This window comes from Drosophila albomicans, chromosome 3 (genome assembly GCF_009650485.2).
Source record: "Drosophila albomicans strain 15112-1751.03 chromosome 3, ASM965048v2, whole genome shotgun sequence".
NCBI classification, from domain to species: domain Eukaryota; kingdom Metazoa; phylum Arthropoda; class Insecta; order Diptera; family Drosophilidae; genus Drosophila; species Drosophila albomicans.
Window position 1 is genome coordinate 36,120,594 of NC_047629.2, and position 25,656 is coordinate 36,146,249.

The 25,656-nt window shown below is 37.6% G+C and overlaps 1 protein-coding gene across 6 annotated transcripts in view; it reads left to right on the forward strand.

Moving 5' to 3' along the window:
- The window catches only part of LOC117570708 (calcium-transporting ATPase type 2C member 1), a 67,140-nt gene that overhangs the window by 33,499 nt on the left and 7,985 nt on the right, over nucleotides 1-25,656 (forward strand). For 4 of the 6 annotated variants that reach the window (XR_007955093.1, XR_007955092.1, XR_007955094.1 and 1 more), the window contains exon 2: nucleotides 18,513-20,226. Coding sequence is in view for 1 of the 6 variants with exons in the window: in XM_052005859.1 (XP_051861819.1) it covers nucleotides 18,513-20,226 (1,714 nt within the window). In the remaining 5 variants the exon portion in view is untranslated. Of the gene's footprint in view, nucleotides 1-12,750; nucleotides 12,934-14,372; nucleotides 14,550-18,512; nucleotides 20,227-25,656 lie in introns of those variants that run through there. The other 2 variants (XR_007955096.1, XR_007955095.1) reach the window with 2 other exon arrangements.

Sequence of the window (25,656 nt, forward strand, 5' to 3'; positions counted from 1 at the left end):
ACTCTGCTGTTTACATGCTTTGGACATGACTTTAAAAAAGCTTTATTTATTCACTTAAAATCCAGTCAAACCTCAAAAAGTTATAAATTAAATTCTACTTTGAATGAAATACATTATTCCACTCGGCATTCATCATAGCACCATTTAACATTTCATATCAGAAGTAAGTGAAGCCATAGACTGAATTCCTTGACTTTCATTTCCCAGCCATAAATTCTGAACGTAATGTAATTCAATAATACAAACGAACGATTCGTAATTACTGCCCCTATACACAACACAACAGTGAGAGAGAAGCGAGGTCGAACACACAAAAGAAATGAAAATTGCATTCAAAGAAAATGTCCAACAATTTCCTCCACGCCCCAAAAAAACGTAGGAGAGATAAAAATAAAGGAAAAATGTGAAGTAAACTGAAAATCTCAACTTAATTTAAAACCGGCATTCATCATCAACTTTCCTGTCACGAATTTATATGTTAAAATGCGACAAACCACAAAGAAAAATGGCAATTCTGTGGGAGAGAGAGAGAGAGAGAGAGAGAGAGAGAGAGCGAGATGGCTGAATAAAATAAAACATAATTCATTTGCAAGAGGGAAAAAAGAAGAGCAGAGAGTGGAGCACGTTTGGATGGCACTTGGTGCTACTGCTGAGGTTTCCGACTTAACGAGTGCATTCAACAGGATACAGTGGGCGTGGCAGCCCAAGAGCCAGAGGCAGAGGCGTTCTTACTACCAAGGGCGACCATTAAGTGTGCATAAATTTCCATTTTACACGCATAAAGGACAAACACATGCATATAAATTCCGTTCAGCTGGGCTATGATAACTCCACTCGCATACGCATGAAGCAAGGACATGCAGGAAGCATCCTCACACACATACACACACACACATACATATATTGGACTGCAGTCAATTATATGTAAATTATCAGTCACTGTAACTGCAATTGCAATGAACTGCATTCTGCCAATTCGATTTCCCTTCGCTTTCCCCAATTTCACTGGCCAATATGCTCGCCTCACTTTTATTATTAAATAATTTCAACAAAATTAAATATTCAATATTCGCACTCTCTTTTTTGCCTCATCCGTTGTCTGTGTGTTCAATTTCACGCCCTCTTTGCAAAATCAAATAAACTTTTTAAACACTCCCTCAGAGGATATGTGAATGTATTTTTTGTTAAGCTGCTAAAGAAGGGTATGATCGACTACTAGACGTATTTGAGTAATTCTACCAATATAATTTTATTTAATATGTCTTCATTCACCACCTGTTCAGTTAAATCTAGTTTGTTATATTTTCAACTTTTTCAAGTCAAGCTACCCAAAAAGTTTAAGCTAGACTTTTCCCAATTCGCGACGCTCACAAAAATGTTAACGCTTTTCCAGATTTTCCTTGCTGTCGCTTTGCTTGCGCCAGTTTATTATACAATCTTCTGTTTGCCGCACGCGGCGTATACGTAATTTACGTAGACAGCTTCGGTAGCTGCGGCTGCTGTTGCTGTTGTTTCTGCTTCTCGAGCTGATTTCACTTCCGTTTCAGCCAACAATAATTTGCCTCGTTGGCCGTTTATTTTGTTTTGTTTTTCACGTTAGCTGTGGGAAAAAGTTATCGGGAACTTTGTCAATATTTTTTTGCAGCTTGCACTTTTCTATTCTATTTTTCTCTTCCTATTCTAATATCATTTTTTCTCCCCTATTGTCTATAAAGTTTTGCTTTGGCTGCCGCTGTTGCTGTTGCTGCTTTGCACTTGAACATAGTCTTTATTAATTAAATTTACTGTTTAGCTAGACGCTGTTTTTCACACTGCTTTCTGGGTAGTTCCTCCTCTCTGTGTGCTGGGAGTTTTTCCTTTCGAATGCATTGAAATAAACGATCGTAATTTGGCGTAAATTACATATGTCTATTGTCTGTCTACGCTCTAGGTGTATCCATGGAATAGAATACTGCAATTACTGACAACTTTATGACATTTCGTTTGCTTTTATTCAGTTGTTTCCAAGCTTCCAGGTTTATCTGATTAGCTATGCAAATATCTTTATAACTTCGGAATGAATTCATAGGGCTATTACACACTGAATTATTTATTTATTTTCGTAATTTCTATATTATACTTTATACTTTTTTTTCACAAGTGAAAAATAATAATTTGTTTTAGTAGTAGTAGTAGTAGTAGTATATTTTTAAATTTTTATATATATTATGTTGCCTAATTTAGATAATAGCACAGTTGAGTTGTAAATCTCAAACTAATTAAAATTTCTATTTTTTATTTTGTCTATTTCATTTAGTAGCTTTCTGCTTATTTTATAAGTTCATAGATTTATTATGACTACTTCATTTATTTTGAATAAGAAAATATATATTAAAAATAGGTATTTTATACAATAGATTAATATTCTTTTTTTTCTTTGTTATGTTAAAATATAAAATAACATACTTTACTAATAAAGTCCGTATTTAATTGTTAAGATCAAGTTTGACCATACAACAAAGTAAAAGATATTTAAAACTCGATAGGGTCAAGCCAATCATGATTTATATAATATAATATAGGCGCATTCACAAAAGTCCTAAAATATTCAATGCAAATTTACGTAAATTGTATAACATGTAACTTCATTGAAGCATTTCAAATTGTGTCATCAAACGAAAGAAACGAATTTTACTTGACTTGTCTAACTTTGTGGCATGAATATACTAACTAAATTTACCAAGTTCGCACAAAAGTTTAGAGACTCGGCTCACGAAGCACTTGCATAATCTTATCAAAGTATAAGCCCTCAGTTTTGCCGCTCTCATGTGACATTTTACTGACTTGCCGTCCCACTTAAAATGTTTTTGTTTCTATATATTTTCCACTTTTTTTGTTGTACAATATGTATATGCATTTCATATAGTTGTGTGTAACCCCAATGCACATCACACGGTTGCAATTTACATGTTTGTTTCCCACATGTGTCGTCTGAATTGTCACTCGAGTGTCACGCATTTAGGTTTAGGTTTTCTCTGTGTGTTGAGGGGGTTGTTGTGTGTGTGTGTGTGGGGCATGCCAACTGTGCTCGACTCCAACAGTGTTGAGCTCCTGCTGTGCTGTGCTGTGTGGTGTGGCACATACATTGAAAATAAATTTGAATGCCACATCTATTAGTGACGCTTGCCTGGCTCTGAGGGAGCGCAGCGATTCCTTCGATGGTGCTTCGCTCATGCTGCACATCTAATGAAGCTTGCCACAGACAATGCAGCAGTGGCTGTAGCAAGCACGCAACTTGCAACTCGAAGCGGGCCACAATTGTCGACTGCTTTGCATTTTTTATTTTTGCCTCAGTTTTCAGGCGCTGCTTCGTTTTGCATTTTATGTGTGTATGTGTGTTATCAACGTATTCGTTGGCAACAGATTGCCACAAAAATTGACAACGGCCAAAAGAATTATTTGGGTGTGGTCGTGGTCGTTTCGGTCGTCGACGTGGTCTGCGACTTGATTTGCATTGCCAGCACTTTGTCCTGTTCGCTTAAAGTGCAGTGACACGAGCTGAAAACAAATCAGAGCAGCCATCCACCGGCTACCTCATGATTAGAATAAATAAAATGTAATTTAAGCAGGTTACACTCTGTATTTATTTTCTGAGACGTTGTCAGCTTTAAGTTTCATACTTTGAAAGTTGATTCTACCCTTTTTGTGCATTTTGGTAATATTACAAATATAAATTTTATATTTCGTCTCTATACTTAATGTTTTCTACTCTTAAAATGTTGTTTTCCATTCTTGAAACAAGATTATAATCTTGAATTTCAAGATTGGGCAATATAGATTTTTTGTAAAATTTCGATTTTGACTTGAGAATAAATCTTTTTGGTTCAATTTTGACATCATTTTATCACGTCTTTTCGTTCTGAGTATTATTTAAATTTCGTGTTATATGTTTACAATATACAAACATGCAAAAAGTCTTATTTCGTTAAATATTAGAAATGTTTTTTTTTCAGTTAACCAAATTTCTAAAATGAATCTTTTTTGAAGATTTTATTTACTTTCAAAAATCTTTCTGCTTTAATATTAAAGTTAAATTCTAATATTCAGCAAGTTATTGAGTGAATAAATGTGATATTCAAATCTGTTTATTTTTCTATATTTCAATATGTTTGTGAATAAATTCAATATCTGTTGAAGGTTTCACAACCATTTTGAACAATTGCAGCTAATTTTAAATTATTGGATTGACATCAGTTAATAATTGTCTGCACTTTTCAAGGTAATAATGGTAGAGTTTCGTTTAAGGATCAGTTTCAACTGGTGTTATTGGAGCTTTTGCTGGCGCGTAATGTTATTTACAGCCTTGATGCAACGCGGCGTATGCGCAATATAATATTATGCATGCAGTTATCTAGTTAAGCTCTGCCAATGCATATTTTATATTATTTTAGAGGGCAACGTGCAGCTTACACTGCGCGAGGCATGCAACGCGTGTTGTTGACTATAAAGGGTGTCATCTTTCTATCCCTTTCACTATCTCTTTCTCTCTCTCTCTCTCTCTCTGTCGTTATTGCTGTCTGTGCGTGTGTGTGTGGAGAGACTAGACTGGCATCGTCTGCTGCTAGACTTGCAGCCATTTTTATCTCGTTGCGGCTCTCGAGTGTCAAAGTGAGTTCAACTCCTCCAACTCCTCCTCCTCCTTCTGTTCCGCCTGCTCCCTCGATAGCGCTGGAGGCGCTGCAAACTATTATAATGGCCCGACTGCCTGCCTGCTTGCCTGCCTGATGTCCGGACAACTTTACGATTTCTTTTCTTCTTTCTATATAAAGTGTTGTATAGAAATTTGTTTTACCTAACACCCAATCCCCCGCATCCCTTTGCTCTTCGCCAGACACACATGACAGCGAGCAAGGACAACGGGAGAAGACAACGGCAGCGACGACGGCGGCGCTGCATACAGCAAATATTTGAGGCATTCAAGATTTATTCGTTTCCATTACATTGGCAGCGTGGGGAAAAAGCGGGAAAAGCTCGTCTGTTGTATCTAGTGATTGCAACTTGCAGTGTCTCTCACTCTCCATCTCTCTCCATCCACTTAGTTAGACGCATTGTAGAAGCTCACTCCACAGAACACTTCCTCGTCGTCATATGTAAATGCAATCCATTATTGTTTCTCGCTTTGTAGACTTAGCGTTGAACTCACTCTGTTTGCCATTCGATAGATAGTTTGTTCAGCTTTAAAACTGCAATACAAAATTGGAGACGCTAGAAAACGAATGTAATTATGACATTGTGAATACAAGTGCTTGTAATTGAAGGTCTGCCACAATGAGAATTGCACAGTGCAACAAGAAAATCGAGTGAGAGTTTAGAGAAGACTACAAAAGTGTTGCATAATGGTTTGGGTATCTATTCAGCTGAAAGTGAACGATGTAATACAGTGTAAGCCATAATGAATGATATAATATGCATATACTCAAGTACTCAATGTCAATGCTATGATAGTTGCATAAAAAGCCAGCGATTAGAGTTGAGAAGCGCAGAAAGTGGCTCAATAAATTATGATGATGAATGTGTAGCGTAGAGGTAATGAATGCATACATATTACATAAAATCTTAAAAGTGTTGCTAAGTTATTACAGCTAACCTCAAATTAATGTCCATGTGAGAATTGCATAAAAAGAATAGAGACCGCAGAGAGTCAAGAAATTATGAGGATGACATAAATCTTAAAGGAGTGGCTAAGTTCTGGCAGTCCTTTCACTAACCCCAAATTAAACTCAATGTCAATCTTGAGAGAATTGCATACAAACAAATTGAGAAGCGCAATGAGAGGCTCAAAAAATGATTACGATTAATTTAGTATTGTTAAATTGAAGAGCTCACACATTTATTTTCTTAAAAGTGTGCCTATTTTTTCGTAGCTCTCAAAATCCAAACTAATCCAACCTAAGAATTGGGTAGATATTTCAAGATTGGAATTGGAAGCTCAGAGAGAGGCTCAGAGAATTATTGTGTGTCGATTTTAAGAGTTCACACGTTTAAATTCTTAAATGTTTTCATATATTCTGGTAGCTTTTGAAATACAAACTAATCTCAAATTAAACCTAATGGCAATATTGTGAGAATTGCTTAGAGAGGCAGTCGTTGAAGTTGAGAAGCGCAGAGAGAGTTTCTGGAAATTATCATGAAATATGTAGAGTGTAGTATTCCAGAGTTCACACATTTAAATTCTTAAAAGTGTTGCTAAATTCATGTTGATCTAACCCCAACTAACTAGCGAAAGCAACCAACAACAAAAAAGTGTCGTAAAACAGAGAGAAATTTAAAAATGTATTATGCAATGCATAAAATGCAAGCTAGAAAAGAACAAAAAAAATATAAAAACAAGAAAAATGAGCTGCAAAGAATGGCAACACTTAAAATTGAAAGAGCTGCCCAAAAAAAAAGTAAAATAAAATAAAGAAAACAGGCAAAGAGGTTGTTGGTAATTGCCTGGCAGGCAGGACGACAGGCAGTCGTGAGAAGGCTTGCAGTTAAAAAGGATTCTGGTTTTGGGGGCAACAAAGAGAGGCAGGCAGTCAGTCATGCACTCGTATATATAAAATACTATACATATAGTAAATATTCCGTATAGTAGAATGTGTGGCAGGCATTAAATTGTTAGGCAAACCTCGTTGAGGCATGAAAAACTGGCAAACTGTTTGCAGCCAAATTGGATTGGCAAATCAAAGCATTTGAATTTGTTTGGCATTTCGTTGTGAATTTGAATGTGAATTCGAATTTCGATTGGGCTTTTAACTCTCTCTCTCTCATCTCAGATTCATTTCACAGTGCCTACCAAATATTGTTTGTACATAGTACGACAATCTGAATGCTTTCGGCTTTTGGTCTCGCTTTTGTGTCCAGGCTTTGGAGACTTGGCTCAAATGCAACTTGAGCTGCATTTAATGATGCAGAAAATGTTGAAATTACCACAATGCCCAGCACACACACACACATACACACATTCACAGAGAAAACATGTGTTTGAGCTCTTTGGTCTGGAGAACGCATTAGTACTTGTTTAAGCCGGCTTAAAAGCCATAAACCTTGTTGAAATTTGAGTTAGCAGCAAGCAGCAGGAGAAGCACATTTAATGGCAAATGGTTAACTTCTATTTGAGTTTGAGTTTGAGCAGGTAAAACAAAGCAATTAAATGGAATATTTGCTCATAAGAGTTTAGCAATTTGATTATATAATATATTATTGCAGCAAACATCCCAAGTTAAACAAATCAATTATGGATGAGATAGAGCAGCAAATAAGTAGATTTGAGTTAAGAATTTGTATAGGATAAATATGGAAGTTGTTAATAGAAAGTAAATGTTGTTTAGCAAATAATGTTCGAAAACATGGCAAAAGGATTCAAACAAGTTTTGTCTAAATTTCTTAATCTTATTGCATATTAAAATGTATAAACTTAAGGCTAGTTTAATTTATTTCTTTTAGAAGTATTCGAAAATTGTAGGAAAATATGCATTTCACAGATTTAAAAATTCTCTTGCTGATTTCGTATTTCTAATACTTACTTACTTACGTAAAGTTTAAGTACTTCCTTATTTTATATGCTGAATTAGAAGTCCTTAAACACTCTTTAAACAGATTTATAAATTCTCTTGCATAACTAACGAAATGTTTAGAGATCTCTCTCTACTCTTTTCATTTATCTATGCCATAATCAACATTTACTTCAAAGTAACTTTCCAGATTCAACGTCGATTCGAAATTATATTACTCTGTTGCATAAATTGTGATTTATGCTATGCTCCCGTATTTTCCTCCTTTTTTCCAGCTTCATTCTTGTGCTAAATGAGAAGTCATTCTTCTGAATCACGGCATGATTCCAATTTACATAGATTTTGGTTAGTCATCCCGTTTGATATCTTTAACGAGACTATTTGCTCATCATTATCGACAACGCTGCGCAGCATTTGTAGCACTTTCATTGAATGGCAAATCATTTTTCGCACAATTTTTTCATGCTCCCTCACAAAAATGTTCCATTCTTTTTGTGCACTTTCTGTGCATTTCCGCTTAGCTCGTTAGACATTTTGCAGCTCAAAAATTTGCGTAGTTTAGGCCACGGCTGTTGCTGATTCCCTAAAACCCAAACCCAACCCCAACCCCAATGGCAAATGCTGCTGCTCTGGTGTTTTAACATTTTTCAGCTTTTACACGACATTTGCTACGCAAACAAAATAATTCAAGGGGCACCCACTGATCACCTCTCCTCTCCTCCCTTGCTTTCCCAAAGGGAACAGCACTTGGGGTCCGAGAATAATGGCCGCACTTGCTTTGCCATTTGTTATGCCCCGTGGGAGGCAGCAAGAGATTGGCAACGACTGGCTAAAGAGGGAGAGAGAAAGGAAGGGGAGAAGGGCAGTTTAGCTGTTGACCATTAAGTAACGCATATAGTAGTAGCAAAACTCATACTGCACGTCGTTCTCTGGCTTTTTTGCTTTGATGTAAACGATTGCATTCGGATGATGTATGCGTCTCGTCTAGCAGCCATTTTTTGTGATTTACTAGCCAAAAATGCTAGAGATGCGTTTGCTTTAGCTTTGGCTTTGGCTTGGACAACAAAGTTGAGAACACTTTAAGCGGGGCAGCTGAAGTAATTAATCTGCATTAATATCAACTACAGCTCAACGAAAGTTGGCTTAGAGCATGACAGGTCAAGGAGAAAGATTTTTAGATACCAATAAGGTTGGATGAGCTTTTCAGCAACTTTTGTAAATTCTTAATTGATTTGGTGCTCCTATAAAAGTACTTTTTTAATTTAAATTATTTTTAACTATATTAGACTATTATTTTTTGCCAATAAGTACAACTTTTAAATGCCAATAGAGCTTAAATAAATTGTTGACAGGTGCTTTTGATTAATAAATAAACTTGAAAGTAAAATGAAAAGATCTACATGTGTTTTTCAAGCTTTAATAAACTTGAAAGAATAAGTCTACTTATATTAAATGCAAACTTTAATACGTTGAAAAGTCAATACATGACTTTACAGGTTGTCTCATACGTTTTTCAGTTGTTCTTTTGAGCTTCTTAAAGCTTCTCAAGCTTATACAATTAATGTAACTATTATTAAAAAGTAAAAGTTATAGTAATTAACAGTCATTTATTTCAAGCTTTTTAAATACTTTTGAAATAGGATTAACAATATGTTCAGTGTGAGTTATTCTTAAGTGAATTTCCATGCATTACATAAATTTTTAATTTGCTAAAGTCATTAAAATGCAATATAAAATGTACGTAAAATTCCTTGAGGTTATAATGCACTTTGCAGTTAATTTGAGTTGAAAGCAAAGCGCATTTAATTAAGCATCGCATTAAGCCATTAATGCACATTTCGTAGCTGTTTTAATTGGCATTTGGCAACATTAACTGTGCAAATATTTGAGAGTTGTGCATTTGGAAGTGGATGTGCTCTTTGATTGCGAGTCGCATATCAAATATGAAATGCCTTGATGCTGATGCTTTCGCACATTCCAAATGCGGATGTGCTTTATATCGTATGCAGAAGCAGCTTGTGAATTGACAAATAGCTGGCTGCCTATGAAATGCGATGCCGTATAATTTGACCAAGTAGATGTGAAGAGCTCAGCTGACAGATGAGGGGACAAGTTGAGCGACTGAGTGGAAGAGAGAGGAGGAACTTAAATAGATACTGAGGATTGACAGGAAGGCAGGCAAGAGACCAGCTGCAAAATTGAATGGAATCGCAATCGCACAACAAACGAGGCGAATGGACTCCAACTCCGTCTCCTCCTCGATGTCGCTCGTTGAAGTGTCAACGGAAGCATTCGAGTGTGATTTTTGGGATTGAAAATCAAATTTCAGCAATGTCCTGCTGTGTTCTGCTCTACTCTGTTGTGTGCTGTCAACGCAACAGGACAATGTGAAGCTGCCACTTTTTTTTTTGTGTGTGCTGTGCCCAAGAGCAAATAAACAATTTCAATTTCGAGTGGCCAACTGATTGCAATTATTGAACTAGAAAATGCTCGACAACTGTCAATAGAAGTGCAAGCACATAAGCCAGGCAATTGCTTTTCGTCCCATCCTCTCTCTCTCTCTCTCTCTATGTTATTTGGAACTTTGGCAACTGTTTCAACACCCCGGAGGAAAACGTTGCTTGAATTTGCTATGCTCATTATGACCATAAAATATGTATGCCAATTAGACGCCAGCTAAGCCACAATTTGTGGCTGCAGTCCGAACAAAAGTAAAACACCTCAGCAAAGACGCAAATCTTTAAGCTACACATTGTCGACAGTCCTTGCCTGCGGCACTAAACTGTGGTTAGAGTTTGAAATAAAATAAATTTGAATTATTTTCTTCAATTTATGCTATTTATTCGGTTGTCTTTATACATTTTTAATACTTATTACCAGTTAATTTGTCTTAGTATAATATTCAATTTATACATAATTAATATTATTTTGATAACTTCTATTGGAATAATAGTAAACTTTAAGATGAAAGATATTGATAGACTATTTTGATAAATTATTTAAAATTATAATTTTCTTTAAAAATTTTGATCATATATTAAGTTTTATTTAATAGTGCATCATTCGTAATCAATAAAAAAAAGTTTTTCATTTATTTAATAACATTTAATTTATAATACATTTTTATTGTTTCATAAATGAAACTCTTAACGAAAGTGTTATTGCTTTTATATTCGCTATTGTTCGATTTTAAACATTTAGACATAAAAATTGTACATACATTTTTTCATTTCCACAATCTTTCTATAAGCTTTGCACCACTGTGCAACACGTCCGGGTAATTGATGCCGGAAATTGTTGCAACTACTGGCTGCTGCGTTGCTCAAAAGCATCCTCCGAAAACGGCTGCAACTTTTCTCAAGTCAAGTCCAACTGCTGCTGCTACTCAAAGAGATATCCTGCAGGATCTTTCGTAAACGACATAAATTAATAATGGCTCGCAAGAAGCGCCAACAGTTTGCGGCAGCTTGCTTTGACCTCACCAAGCTGTCTTCTTATTGTCTATGTGTAGCTGTAGCTGTGTATCTGTATCTGCCTCTGTATCTGTGTGTGGCAGCCAGGTAGAGTTGCCCCCGGTGTGCAACAATTGTGGCAGTCAGAACAGAGAAGAAAAGTGTCTGCGAATCCACTGTCAAGGCAGCATCATTAGTCAAAGTTGTTTTCCGCTACGAAGCAGGAAAAGTGCCTCATCAAAAGCTTACCGAGCAATAAGATTGTAAAACCAAAAAAAAAAAAAGAAAACGAAATGAAATGAAATAATGAAAGAGGAAACATTTTTCCTAAGACGGGTTAGCTGGGCTACTGCGAAGTATCTGAGTTGATTAGCATGATTACAATTTCCCTAATTATTTGCGCACTCAAAGAAAGCACGAAAGCAGCCACAGAACTTTCTACTTTACACTGGGATGGCAAAAGGAAAACAGTTTACAACATTAATCAACAGGTGCCGCACTTTTTACAAAGGTTGACAAGGGGCTGAGAGCAACATTACTAATGAGATACCGAAAAAAGGAATACATTTTGTTTTTTGTTGGATAGAAAACTCAAATCTGCATTTCCCTTTGCGCACGTAATTCGTTTTTCACTTTGTTTATAAACTACAAAATCCTTAAAGCTTTGGCTTTTAATTATCATTTTATGCAATCGACTTTGAGAGAGTTTTGAAGTTGTTCCCAAGGCGCCTATTACTTATGACCGACCATTATTGTTGTGTAAATAGCGTCGTAATAGAGCTCCGCATCAAAACATTAGATAAAAAATCTACAACACATGATTGAGTAGACAGACGTTTGTCTAGCATTTTTGAATTTGCATGCTAATTAGAAGCTCAAGCGGAACAATAAAAAAATAACACTTGACTACACTTGACGAGCCAAGTCAATATTTAGCTAATTAAATAATTCGACATGACAAAACATTAGTCTTTAAATGTATAAGTTTCTATGTGTGACACTTCCGATCGCTGTGATAGGAGATGCGTCTTATTATCAGCTGAACTTGACCCACTGCGGACTGCTTCATTCCAGCCAAGCAGAGTTCCACACAAATCCCACAGTCCATTTCCACTAAGCGTCAGTCTGTTCCAATGTCACATCGTTCCCGATTAGCTTTTGCATACAAATGTATGTAAGTATGTCGCTACGATCTGGTGTACATTTTCATTGAGCACATCCGCTCTCTCGCGCTCTTCCGTTAAGATTTCTTATTCGCATTTTCTTTTGCTGCTGAGGGCTCTCTCACCCGCTCTCTAAGTGGCATTCTTGTGCAGCTGATCCCTCGCTCTTTTCCATCAAATTTACCTGATGGAATTTACAAGGCCACAGTGGTACACATTGTAGTTTCTTTTATTTTATAAATTTAAATTAATATTAAAATTAGGTTAAAGTAACAATTAGTTTATTTACAATTGAACACATATTTTATATTAATGTATTTTAATGTTTAACCAAGTGTCTATTTATAATGCATGCCGGGCTCAATTTGAGACTGCCACTGTGCGATTACTTGCCAGGCACTCTCTTGGGCACTGTTTGTAGCTTCTCAGAGGGAATTTGCGCAAATTCTTCTACTGCCACGTTCGCTCACACTCATATGCTGCCTCTCTGTTACTCTCACACTCCAGTCGCTTGCTCTTGACAGGTCAGTGGTGGCCGCTCAGTCCGCAATTTGCCGCCGTTCTGTTTTGTACACGTCGCTTTCGTTCCTCGTCGTCGTTGGTCGGTTAATTCGTCATTATAAAAAATTGTGGTGACTGCGTGGTGCGCAAACGATACATAAAACAATAGTAAAAATAAACAAAGAAATAACAAAAGAAAGTGCATTGCAAATTGAATTGAAATAAAATACGAATCGAATTCCAAGTGCTTCAAGTGGCATTTCATATTCCATTTGTTGCGTGAGTAAAAAAAAGCGTGCTGTATGTTAGATACTCTCTCTCGCTCTCTGACTCTCTCACAGAAACTCGCTTGTTCTCTGTGTGTGTGTGTCTAAGCGCTCTTTATTTTTTGTTTGTGCCGCTTTTTGTTGTTGTGCCGCTTGGCAATGATTGTCGCTCGTTTTATCTGCCTATTTCTACCTGTCTGTGCACATAGCACCCATACATACACACGTCTCCCGTCTCTTCAGTCATTTATCACACACAAAAACTCCCATCAGCGAATTCATCAATTCAGTTTTCTAGCTTCGTTGTCTGACAATTGGAAAATATTTGTTTAGTCGTATTCGAAGCGTTCCAATCGCAACGCCGGCAACGCTCCCTTAATAAAATCCATTAACAACTTACGATCATCAGCATCATAATACAATAGTACAATTTGCCAAGTGTGTGTGAAGTGAACTACTAACTCGCAATTCGTTCAGTGAAAGTGTGTTAAGATCATGATCATGAATTAAACAACAACAGGAAAATAATAAACTCCCTTCACATAATAATAATCGCCACGTTATCGTTTTCCTAATAATCAACTTGCTTCAATTTCTTCAGAAATTTTGACGTCATAGCAATACGTTCCATATTTCTTTGACTTCTTTGTGTATTGTGTGTGCAACTGTGTTTGTGTTGTTGCTGGCAATGCCAGTGCTCCAATTGGAGTCGCGTCGTTTGTCTTATTGGCAACATTCTTCGTGGCATGTTCTGATTCAGCCAGATCAACAACAACAACAATAGCTTGTTTACCTCATTCTCTTTACATTGTTGAAGAGCCGAAATACCAAAGACGAAATGAATAATGTTAACAACCAGATGTGCTTAAAAATAGCTAAATACGTAAAAGGCTCGATATTTGCGTATTTTATGTGTTGAGAGCTGTCAATGACCCACGTCGCATGATTTGATTTTGATACGTGCCTTTTATATTCAATTCTTATCAGCAGCTGCTTTCATATGATTAGAAATTCAATTTCCAATTTTACAACCTTCGATCAAAACAGGAACTGTTTAATAATTTCTTATCTTTATGTCCGGTTTGCTAGCAGACAGATTTTTAATTAAATTGGTTTTGCTGATCCCATGATTTGTACAACTTATTTAATTATTCATCAGCATAAGTAACCTTAAGCATATCAATTAGCTCAATTAAAATGTATACAATAACCTATCATTACAATTAGAAGTCGTATTGTTTTCAAAGAAGCGTGCAAAATATGGTGAAAAAAGGGAATATAATAATAATATAATATACGAGATCGAGAACGAGATATTATATATGTATATAATATAATGGTCATGTTCGCATTTCGTGCGTGACGAAAGCTCTCACAATTAAAGCAAACACTACAACTACAATATACAAGTAAATAAATAAATAAAAGTATTCTCAACAGAACCCTGAAGTATTGTACAATATATATGAACATTTTAGTCAATAGAAAAGTTTTGATTAGCGTGATAAAACTTATGTTTAATGTCGATTGAGTGGGTCCGGCGCCCGCGCTAATGAAAAGAATTTCACCTCATCGACGTCATCATCGTCTCTTTGCTATATCAAAATGATAGTCATCAATACGTCCGATGTAAGTGGTTGTTTCTACGTGTTTTGTTATTATTATTACTATTATATGTTTATACTGTTATGTTAGTTTATTGTTATGTTTTCATTACGGTTGTGGTTGGTAGATGGTGTCGGGGTTTCTATTAAAGAACATTTTTATGTATTTAGAGCTTTATTTGCAGCAAAGTGTTTAGAATGATGCGTAGACCAAGACGTGAAATTAGCATTTATATTGACGATGATCAGGTACACGATTTATGTGAATGTACACATTTAATTACATTGTCAAGCATATTGTGAACGTCCAATTCTTGGTAAATCTAGCTGGGGAACCACTCGGAATTATCTGATAATCTAGCATTTGCATGAGTTTGCTCAATTTCAACCACAAATCATTAAGTTTATATATTTTCCTTTATTCTTTTTTATTATTTTTTTTTTGCATTGTTAATCAGCTTAACAAATCATTATAGCGCAAGAACGGAGGGTACTAAAGCGTAATAACTTAATGTCGATTTGTAAATATTTTAATGCGATTTTTATTTGCCAGTCGCAGGCTTATACGATCGCAACCGGCTGGTACAGTTAGAGATTAATGTAGATATTAATGCAAGTACAGTGCGCAATGCATGAATTTCCTGTTTTCAATAACTTAAAATATAATATTCGAAGCCTATTGTATATTTAGCTTGCATTCTTATATAAAAACATATGTTTATTGATTTGAGAGAACTGAACAAATTTGTATATCTAATTACTGAATACTTGGAATTGGTTTATTTTAAGAAATACGTGTCTATTTATATTTTGATGACTTTTTTTTAGCTTCTTTCATTTATTTCTAAGAGTTTCTTCTGTGGATTAATCACTGTACTTGCGCACTTGAGTTATTGTTCAGCTGTAGATTTGCATAGATAATTATTACTTGATAAACTAGTTGGTTACCTGAGCAGTATTCTAAGTGTGTGTATTCATGCAAGACGCTCTTACACTACTGTGCTTATCGTTGGATTTACAAGCTTTTAACAAAAATGTTGTTGTTTTTTTTTAACACCCATTAAAGTATTCTTTACTAAGCCAACAATGTGTATTGGGCAAATGGGCATGCTGAATTCTGGCTAAAACGCTTTCAAAGTTAACAAAAGTCCCACAGACTAAAGCGACATGTGTTTACCTTTAGTGCACCGCAAAAAGCGACAACTTTTTGAACCACTTTTAGGTGTTTTTCTTTTTTTGTTCGGCAGTCGACATTTGAATACATAAACAAAATATTACAACAGAGTGGAGTTGCAGCCAAAGTTCAATGTAGGCCAGCGCAAATAGAGTTGGAAATGGAAAAAAATAGAAGCAGATAAATAATGAAAAACCTGTCAGTTGAAGAATGAATTGTTTGAGGTGCGAGTGAAGGAAGGAGGGGAAAGGAATCCATCGAAGTCGGATTTGACAGCTTGCGGGTATTTTGCTATTTGGGCTTCGATTTTAATTTTCAAGTAGCCAACAGATAAAACAACAATTCGATGTGCCTCTCGACATGCTGATGAGCTGTGAGCTGTGAGCTCAGGGTTCTGTTCCCCCCGGGACAACAACGATAAAATGTTGGCAAATAAATCTGTTGAAAGCCAAGCAAATGAAATTGCAATTAACTGTCCAAAATTGAGTAAGTGCTCTCAACGAACTGACAGCCAGACAGATGGATAACTGCCGGCCGAACAGTCGGACAGTCGGAATGGTTCAGTAATATAGATAATTATATATGCGATACGAATGCATACTATTTAATTTGCAATCGCAGTGTAATTTAGATGATTAAATTATGCATGAAGCATACACAAAAATAATAAAGCAATTTCTAGTTCAACTCCCGCATGTATTCGAAATATATTTCAATTAGGGAAATGTGTAATAATATATGAAAAATTAGTTACAGTTCACTTCTGTTGAGCACATATGCTTATACTACATATTTAAAGTTTGTAGCTAATATTGCGGGTTGTCTACGAACTAGTCTCTATTTAAATAGCTGGCAAAAATATTCTGATTGCATAATTCGAAGCTCAGTAATTTTACCCGCATAAATTGCAACTCCTACTCCTTTTCGTCCTCGTCCTCGTTCGCTTTCTGGCTGCAGGCGGGGCTAACAAAATTTCATTTAATTAAAATTCACACCGCATAGTTTTCATAACGAAAAGATGAATGATTCCCCCTAGGCGCCCGCTCTCTCTTCTCCTCCCTCGCCACTTTATCAACTGCAGTTAACTGCCCCCAAAATGTCTACCCCATTAACTTGTCTGTCTGTCTTTTTGTCTGTGGCAAGCCAAAGTACTTTTGTGTGCGAAAAGGAAGCCTTTGATGTTCTTACAACAACCACAGAAAAAAGTAAAGAAAACGACGCTGCAAACCAGCAAATTAATATCTTATTAAAATTCTATTTATTTCGAAATTATTATTAAATGCTCAAAACTTGCTGCACGCTTTAATGGACTGCAAGCTGCACAAATTTATGACTGCAGCTTGTCGACGGCCCCAGTAGGGCACTAAAAAAGCAAAAAAAAAAAGAAACGAACTGAATTCCAGAGTTTCCCCAAATTAAAATCGCAACTCGAACCCAAACGAAGTCAAGGCTCCCAGCGCAGCTGCATATCACATTGGCCACACTGAGTGACAGAAATTTACGACCTGCCCAAACACACAATTTGAATTTTATTCTGTAGCCAGTTGCCCAAAAAAAAGAATGAAATCTATAAAAAAAAAAAAATATGAAAAATATTCACAGAAAAAAAAGGGAAAAAGGCAAAATGAATTAAAATAAGAAATGTTTTTAATGCTAGGAAAAGTCACGTACTCGATGTGCAGTATTTTGTCGGCTGGCAATTGTGAGTGGGCGTGGGTGGGTGGCAACTGGACATGACAGAGGCAAAACCCTTGTTCCATGTTGCCATGTAACAAAAGTTGACAACTGCTGGCCAAGAGCAACAGCAGCATCAGAAGCAGTAGCAGCATGAAGAGCTCATGTGGTAGTCTGGGTTCTTGGGGTTCTGTCAGTTGTCGTCTGGCTTTGTGCAACACCATGAATGATTACAAACTTGTTGACGATTGCAAATTAGCTGCAAATGGTGCATGGTTATGAGGAGAGGGCAATCGCAATGAGCTGCCGTTGTCAAGGCATTCAATTTGTGGCAGCAGCAGCAGCAATTCGAAATGCCAACGAACCGTAGCCCGAATTGCAAAATCAATGAACAACTTTCTCGACTGTCTCGATTAATAGGCAAATTAGCAATGGCCTTGTGCTTTAGAGAGTTAAGCTTGTTAGCTGCTATATCTTTCGACTTTTACAACTTGCAAATAAATTTGCATAACGATATGTCTTTAGAAGTAACCAGAGTAGTAGTAAAGTAATTACATTCTCTTTTCTACTTATTATTGCATTTTAATGAATTACTAAGAATTGTCGATAAAATTTTAGTCTTCGCAAGAATTGCTTGCTATTATGTAATAAAACTTGTTAACAATATCATTCTACTCTTTGCCTAAAAATTTACTTAGAATTTGAAATAGGGAAATTATTACGTGTGTTCAAAAGGAAAGTTTACGAATATCTTTATCATCAAACTGCCAAAGTAAAGGACAATATTATTTCAGTTTTAATCAATTATTTAAGCAACTATTTACAAAGTACCTTCAACATTTTAGAAATTTACTAGAGTACAAAGAGGACAAAAAATTAAAAAAAAAAAAAAAAATGAATTTTACCCAAGATGTAAGAAGTATTTGTAATCTTAAAGAAGGGAATTAATACTACTATATTGGAAATATTTTCCGCAATTTATAAACTTTAAAAAACACAAACCGCTGAAGTAAATTAACATTATTTTAAGAACATTTCTCATTTAAATGCTTCGCAATTTCATGCAACAAACCTAATCATAATCCTTATCTTCCTAATGCAAATTTCTCATACATTTTCATATAATTTTTCCTCCTTCAGACGGGTTTAACCCTCACACCCGAGATGCTGCTGTCCACGTCGGAGTCATCGACGCACAGCGCCTCCGAGGTGGCAGGACGTCTCCAAGTGGATGTGCGCACTGGCTTGAAATGGACAGAGGCCAAATATAGGGCCAAGATCATTGGCCACAATGAGCTGAATGTCATCGAGGAAGATCCCACTTGGAAGAAGTACATCGAGCAGTTTAGGAATCCCTTGATTCTGTTGCTTCTTGGCTCCGCGCTGGTGTCGGTGATCATGAAACAGTTTGACGATGCCGTCAGCATAACGATTGCCATTCTAATTGTGGTCACGGTAGCCTTCATCCAAGAGTATCGCTCCGAGAAGAGTCTCGAGGAGCTGAAGAAGCTGGTGCCGCCAGAGTGTCATTGTCTGCGAGAGGGACGCCTCGACACGTTCCTCGCTCGCGAACTTGTGCCCGGAGATGTGGTGCATCTGAATGTGGGCGATCGGGTCCCAGCTGACGTGCGTCTCTTTGAGGCCGTGGATCTGTCGATTGATGAGAGCAGCTTCACTGGCGAAACGGAGCCAGCGCGCAAGATCACAGATGTGCTGTTGAACAATACGAATGTGAAGGATCACAGCAACATGAAGAACATTGCTTTCATGGGCACCTTGGTGCGTTGTGGCAATGGCAAAGGCATTGTGGTCAGCACCGGGGAGCGCAGCGAGTTCGGCGAGGTCTTCAAGATGATGCAAGCAGAGGAGGCGCCCAAGACGCCGTTGCAAAAGTCAATGGACATACTCGGGGCCCAGTTGAGCTTCTATTCGTTCCTCATCATTGGCGTCATCATGCTGTTGGGCTGGCTGCAAGGCAAACCGCTCTCTGAGATGTTCAACATCAGTGTCTCACTTGCGGTTGCTGCCATTCCCGAGGGTCTGCCCATTGTGGTGACCGTCACCTTGGCCCTGGGAGTCATGCGAATGGCCAAACGCAATTCGATTGTCAAGAAACTTCCCACAGTCGAGACGTTGGGTTGTGTGAATGTCATCTGCTCGGATAAGACGGGCACTTTGACAAAGAACGAAATGACTGCAACGATTATTATCACCTCGGATGGTTATATGGCGGATGTCACCGGGGCCGGGTATAATGATCAGGGCGAGATACACATACGACACTGCAACAATGTGGAAATGGCCAAGTCAAACATTACGAATCTCCTTGAAATAGGCGCCGTTTGCAACAATGCCTACATTCAGAATGGCACGCTTCTTGGCCAACCGACCGAGGGAGCTCTTGTCGCTGTGGCCATGAAGAACGGGATGTATGCCACAGCTGAGAACTATGTGCGCATTCAGGAGTATCCGTTTAGCTCCGAACAAAAGATGATGGCCGTCAAGTGCATTCACAAGTACAACAACAACAAGGAGGAGATATTCTTTGCCAAGGGCGCCCTCGAGACCTTGCTGCCCCAGTGCACCAAGTATCAATTTGGCACTCAGACTGTACCGCTGACCAAGCAGAACGAGGCCGAGTTCCTCGCCGAGGCCTACGAGATTGGACGCAAGGGTTTGCGTGTGCTCGCCTTGGCCAAGGGTCGGTCCATGCAGGACTTGATCTACTGTGGCCTGGTGGGTATCACTGATCCGCCGCGTCCTCTTGTCCGGGAGTCCATCGAGATGCTGATGCAGAGCGGTGTGCGCGTCAAGATGGTCACTGGAGATGCTCAAGAAACGGCCATGGCTATAGGTGAGTGAATCACATAATTGATATATTGTCGTGGAGTATAAAGCGGGTCCAAAATGGTTCCTTTTTTTGTTAAAGATGTAGCTTAGAAGCATTCCTCTATAAGAATAATGATGGATGATAATACTTCATTATCAAATTTATGTTGGGAATAGTGAGGTTTCGTTATACTAGTATTCCTCAGCAAGTTTACATTCAAAAATTTCAGAATTAATTTCTGTTTTTTTATTAAATTTTTAACACAAATTGGAATTTTAAATTACAATACTATAGGCAAAACAATTTAGTTTACATTTTTATATTTCCTAATGGGTCTTCGAAAGATAAATTTAATTGTTCATCTTACATTATTGAGTAATATCTGTTTGTTATAGCAGAAGTTGTCTATCCGCTTTTTTCTTTATTATAACACTATTAAATTTAAGTTTTTCGCGTTTGTTATATTAAAAATTTGTGTCATATTCTAGAAAATGTTGATTTACACAATTTAAAAGTTGCTCTTACACGTTGCTATATGGTAGACTTTTAGTTTGTGTATTTTTGCTCTCCTTCAATTTAGCTTTAATAGACTTACCTACATCCTTCGTAGTCACTTTGCTTAAATCATGTCAAAGGACATTTATGATTCGAAATGTGCCACACTTGCCTTTGGCTTTTGCTTAGGCTTTTAAATCAGTTCATCCTGCAAATCCAATTAAGAATTGTTGGCCCAGTTGACTCTGTTGGTCTGTTGGTAAGAAAACAGGCCTAATGCCTGGCACATGCCAAACAAGCCAAACATTATATGAATTTTGTGTGACCAACAAATTCATATTCAGTTTTTGGGGAACCTATTCATATGATTACCTTAACTTGAAACTCAATTAAAATCTCTTTAGGAGCTGCTTGTGTTGGCCACAAATTGTTGGCTTTAACTTAAGTGCTGCTCCCAGCCCGAAAACTAGTCTGTAAATAAATTTGTCAACGCAGCGTAATTAAAAGTGGCAACGCTGGCACCCCACAACAAAGCCCTCCGCCCACATCCCAACTTTAATTTCAATTCTAACTCGAATTTATCCCATTCCTCCCTGGGCAAAAGAACCGCAATTTATGCCTGGCATGGAATTGGAATTACTTTTAAGAAGAGAGAGAGCATAATGCATGCTTGTGTATGTCGAGGGATATCTCAACATATCTTCTGGTTGGAGTTAGAAAGTCAAGGGTTAAAGGGTGAGCGTTGCCGGACAGCCTAAAAGTATGCAAACAGAATTAATTAACCATGCCTGTTGAGGCTGTTGAAAGTTTCAGTTGGCCGCAAAGTTGAATTCTCTCTCTCTCTCACTCTATCGTTGAAGTTCTCGGCTCAGTTGCACTCTCGCACTTATTCCCCCAAGAGCGTGTGTGACAACTGTACTTGAGGTTCTCCACCAACACACAGACTTATTCTACATATATATGTACATATACATTCTTTCGTATGTAGATAGTTGTGCGTTAAACTTTGAAGTTTTGCACTCCTCAAAAGTTGCATAAAATTGCTGGTAAAGTGCTTTGCTAACTGGATAGAAGGACCTCTGGCCTGGAATGCGGTTTGTCAAGCCAAGAATGTCGGCATCTTTCGCAAGTTTTTCATTAACTGCTGTACAAGAAACCTTAAGTTCAACCATATACTAGGTATTTAAATTGAAACGAAAAAATTCGCCAAAACTCGTTGAATAAAATGGCAGGAACAAAAAAAGAAACCGGCGAGAGCGGAGTGGAAGCAATGCCGCAAAGCGAGCGCAGCAAATTGGAAAAGATAGCACACAAAGCGCAGAGCATAGAGCAACAACATTAAAAATAAACCAAGCAAAAAAAGAAAGCACAAAAATTGGGAAAAAGAAATGTGGAGGGATGTGGCGACAGGTGAAGGAGCGACATTCGCCATAGAAGTCGCCCTCTGGGTAACAGCCACTAGACGGGTGGCGGTAAATACCCCACATCTAATATCCTGCAACGCACAGGAGAACGCACAACATCACAAGCAGAAGCATCAGCAGCAACATCAGCAGCAACATCAACAGCATCAGCATCAGGAGTCGCATCGTCAGTCGCTGAAATAATTAACTCGGGCCCAAGCATCCCATCGTCATCATCGTTGTAGTCATCGCTTTTGCTAGGACTCATCATCGTTCCCATTCTCATCATCTTTAGTGCGCCTCGCTTGTCTGCAGCGAACAGGAATTCATCAACATGGACAACGACTTCGGTACCTTTCCGTTCTCCTTGTTTTCTCCTTCCATCCAGCTGCGACGCAAACCTTATAAAAGAAACTTCAATTCACTTTGCTAGCAATTCGCATCAGCAACTCGTACAAATAGTCTCTCCATTGGGTGCTATAGATTTTACTATTAAGTTTGTCATGCTGCTCAGCTGCAGCCAACTTAATAATGCGACAAAATGTTGGGAGTTGCCAGATCGATAAGATGAGATGAATAGATTATAGAGATTGCATTTATGTATATAAAATTAGAATTAGGTTGGAAAATAAGTGAATTTTGTAGGAACGGAAATACATTGAAGTTAAGGATTAGATAATATTATTTTAAATATTTTTTTTTCATTCATTATTTTAGTTCAATTTTTATAAATGCAACTAGTGAATGCTAATTATCGGTGGTTTCTCAACAATGAACGTTTTCCTACTCATCCTTCCTTTAAAGGGTATTAAATTGTTTCTCTATTCCTTTGCGCTTTTATTCGCTGTTTGCAATTTCCCTTTCGAAGCTGTGAATAACGGTATAATTATAGAATGCCCCAGAGTTGCAAAGGGACGGTTTGCCAGCTAGTCGGGTAATGGAAGGGGTTACAAACTGAATTTGATTTAAGGCCTCGAGCAACGAGCGTGCATATTGATTGAAATTTTGACGTACAAATTGTAAATGAGCAAATGAGTTTCCCTTTAGTTTTCCTCCTCTTTCCCCTCTGTCAATTGTGTTGCCCCCTTCAGTTGAATGAACTATTTGTTATTGTAGAGACCAAAATCCGCTTAGAGGGAATCGGCTGCCTAATTGGCCACCAACCTGGCAGCGACTTGTTGTCTAGTTACTGACCAGCTGCGCTTGAGCTAATCCCTACCAATTTGTTGTGCCAAACTCAACTCGCATCCATCTTTGACTAAGCATGCAGACAGACAAATAGATATATAGAGGACAGACAGTCCATTGAAGCTGTTGAAGGGGAGAGACTGAGACCGAGCATAATTAAGTTGGTGTATTTCATTTTCAATTATGCTGGCAGTTTTGTCATTAGCTCCTTAAACAGAGCTGCTCTTCGGAATGGCTAATTGAATCTGTGGTAAACTCAGTTCAGGTTGCTCTGTCTCAGGTTGCTCTGAGGGTGCTAACCACAAACAGCATTAGTCGCCATAGTCTGGCATTATCAAGTGTCTGAGCAACGCAATGAATCATCATCGCATCGCATTGAATCAAGTGTTGCCTTTTGAATGCCAGTTGAAAGTATAGAAATCGATTGCAAGTTAGTCATCGTATTTGTTGCTCAAATTTGAATTACAATTGAAGTTAAAAATTTAATTTGGAATGAAAAGATACACTTTCTACATATATTTTTCATTGTGTCAATTAAAGTAAAATAATATACTAATTATATTGATAGAAAATCAAGTTTTTGATATTCAACATATTTAATTTTTTTCTAATTCAATCAATAGATTACAAAGCATAACGAAATGAATTAAGTGGCAAATAATATGATTTTTTTTATGATTTGTTGAATAATGAATTATGTAAATTTATTGACCTATTATTGACAATAATTTGTATATAAAAAAAACAAATGGTTTTTTGTGCTTTTGTGGTTAAAAAAAACTGTGTATAATAATACACAACAAAAACAATCTATCTAAGGAACTTAATTTGGCTACGACTTTTTGAAATGAATTTCATCTTAGAAGATTCCTAAATAATCGTTCACTTTTAACATAAATTTCTAACAAATTCCAGTAGTTTAAATTAAGGTTTCTTTGTGAGCTTAATTCCTGAATTGTATTTGCAATTGCAATTGCAGCGACATTGACAGTTGCAGCGTGTGCAAGATGTTTGCTTAACAGCTCGTCGACACGTATTAATAGACAATTAGGAGGACAATCCCAGACTAGGAGCTGCACTTGAGTAAATCTTAATCAATGCCACATTTCCGGACTTGTGTCACGCCTTCGGCTGTTGATTTTGCTGTTGCTGTTGCACTGAATGTTCTTGTTGCTCTTGCTGCTGCTTTTGCTGCTGTGGCAGCTGCTGCTTTGATTCTCGCTCTCTCTCTTAAACATGACACATATCCAATTAGCGAAATGCACTCGGAAATGCACTTGTAATCCAACAGCGGCGGAGTCGACGCTGACAATCATTTGGGGGCGTCATGATACCATTATCAGCGGGGGCGTAATACACATCAATCGAGGGAGTTGACTTGTCGCATGCCCAAGGATGATAGCTGCTGCTGCCGGTTGGCAGGATGTGTTGTGCCCCAGAAGATACCCCAAACGGAAGACTGAGATAATCACACAACGATTGCCATGGCAGCCAGGAAGCCTCGAGGAACTCAAGGAGAGAGAGAGGCAACTGGAGGAAGTCAAAGTCAGACGGCGATGGTTGTGTGTCGAAAGAATTGTCACGTACACGAAAGTCGCTTAATAAACAGCACAAGCAGAATGCCACAGCCCTTTTCCTCTTTTCCTCTCCCATTCCTTTCCCTTTGTTTCATCCTTTCCTTCTCAGCTGACGATTTAAATGCAAATGTCACATGCAGTTCGCCCTTTTTGCTCCGCAGCAGCCACGCCTCGAATTTTCCATTACCAAATGAGACTACATTTGTTGTTGGGCTTTTCCTTTTGTTTTTGCCAGTGAAAATGTCGTTGCTTTGATTTTTCTGGCCGTCAAAGTGGCAACTGAACTGTGCTTGTTGCATGCAGCAACAAACTCGTTGCACATTTTCATATACTTGCCCATCATTCTCATTTACTTTTCCAAGCTCCTTTCTCTCTATAGTTCTCTTTCTCTCTCGCTCCCTAATCCGCTTTTCGCCTGCGGTTTTCTCTGCTGTGACAAATTTTTATAAACTTTACAAAGTTTTCACAACTCTTCCGCTCATTTTGAGTGCAACTTTGTGGCAGACAAACCAGCCTCCCTTTTTGCTTTCCCCCATTTTTCTCCCTCTCTCTTCTCTAGTATGCATGCGATTTTCCTCTTTTTGCCCTCGAGACATTTATCAAACATAACAACAAAGTTAGCCCCAAAAACTAAATTGCAAAATTCGTCGTTGGGTTGGTTCATAAAGTTTTTCATGCTCAGTTTTTGGTTTTCGGTTTTTGCTTTTGCTCTGATTGTCTGCATCTGATCTCTGGTATATTGATGGCCAGTTGTCCGGCAACCAGAAGCCCCAAACCGGAGCTACACATTA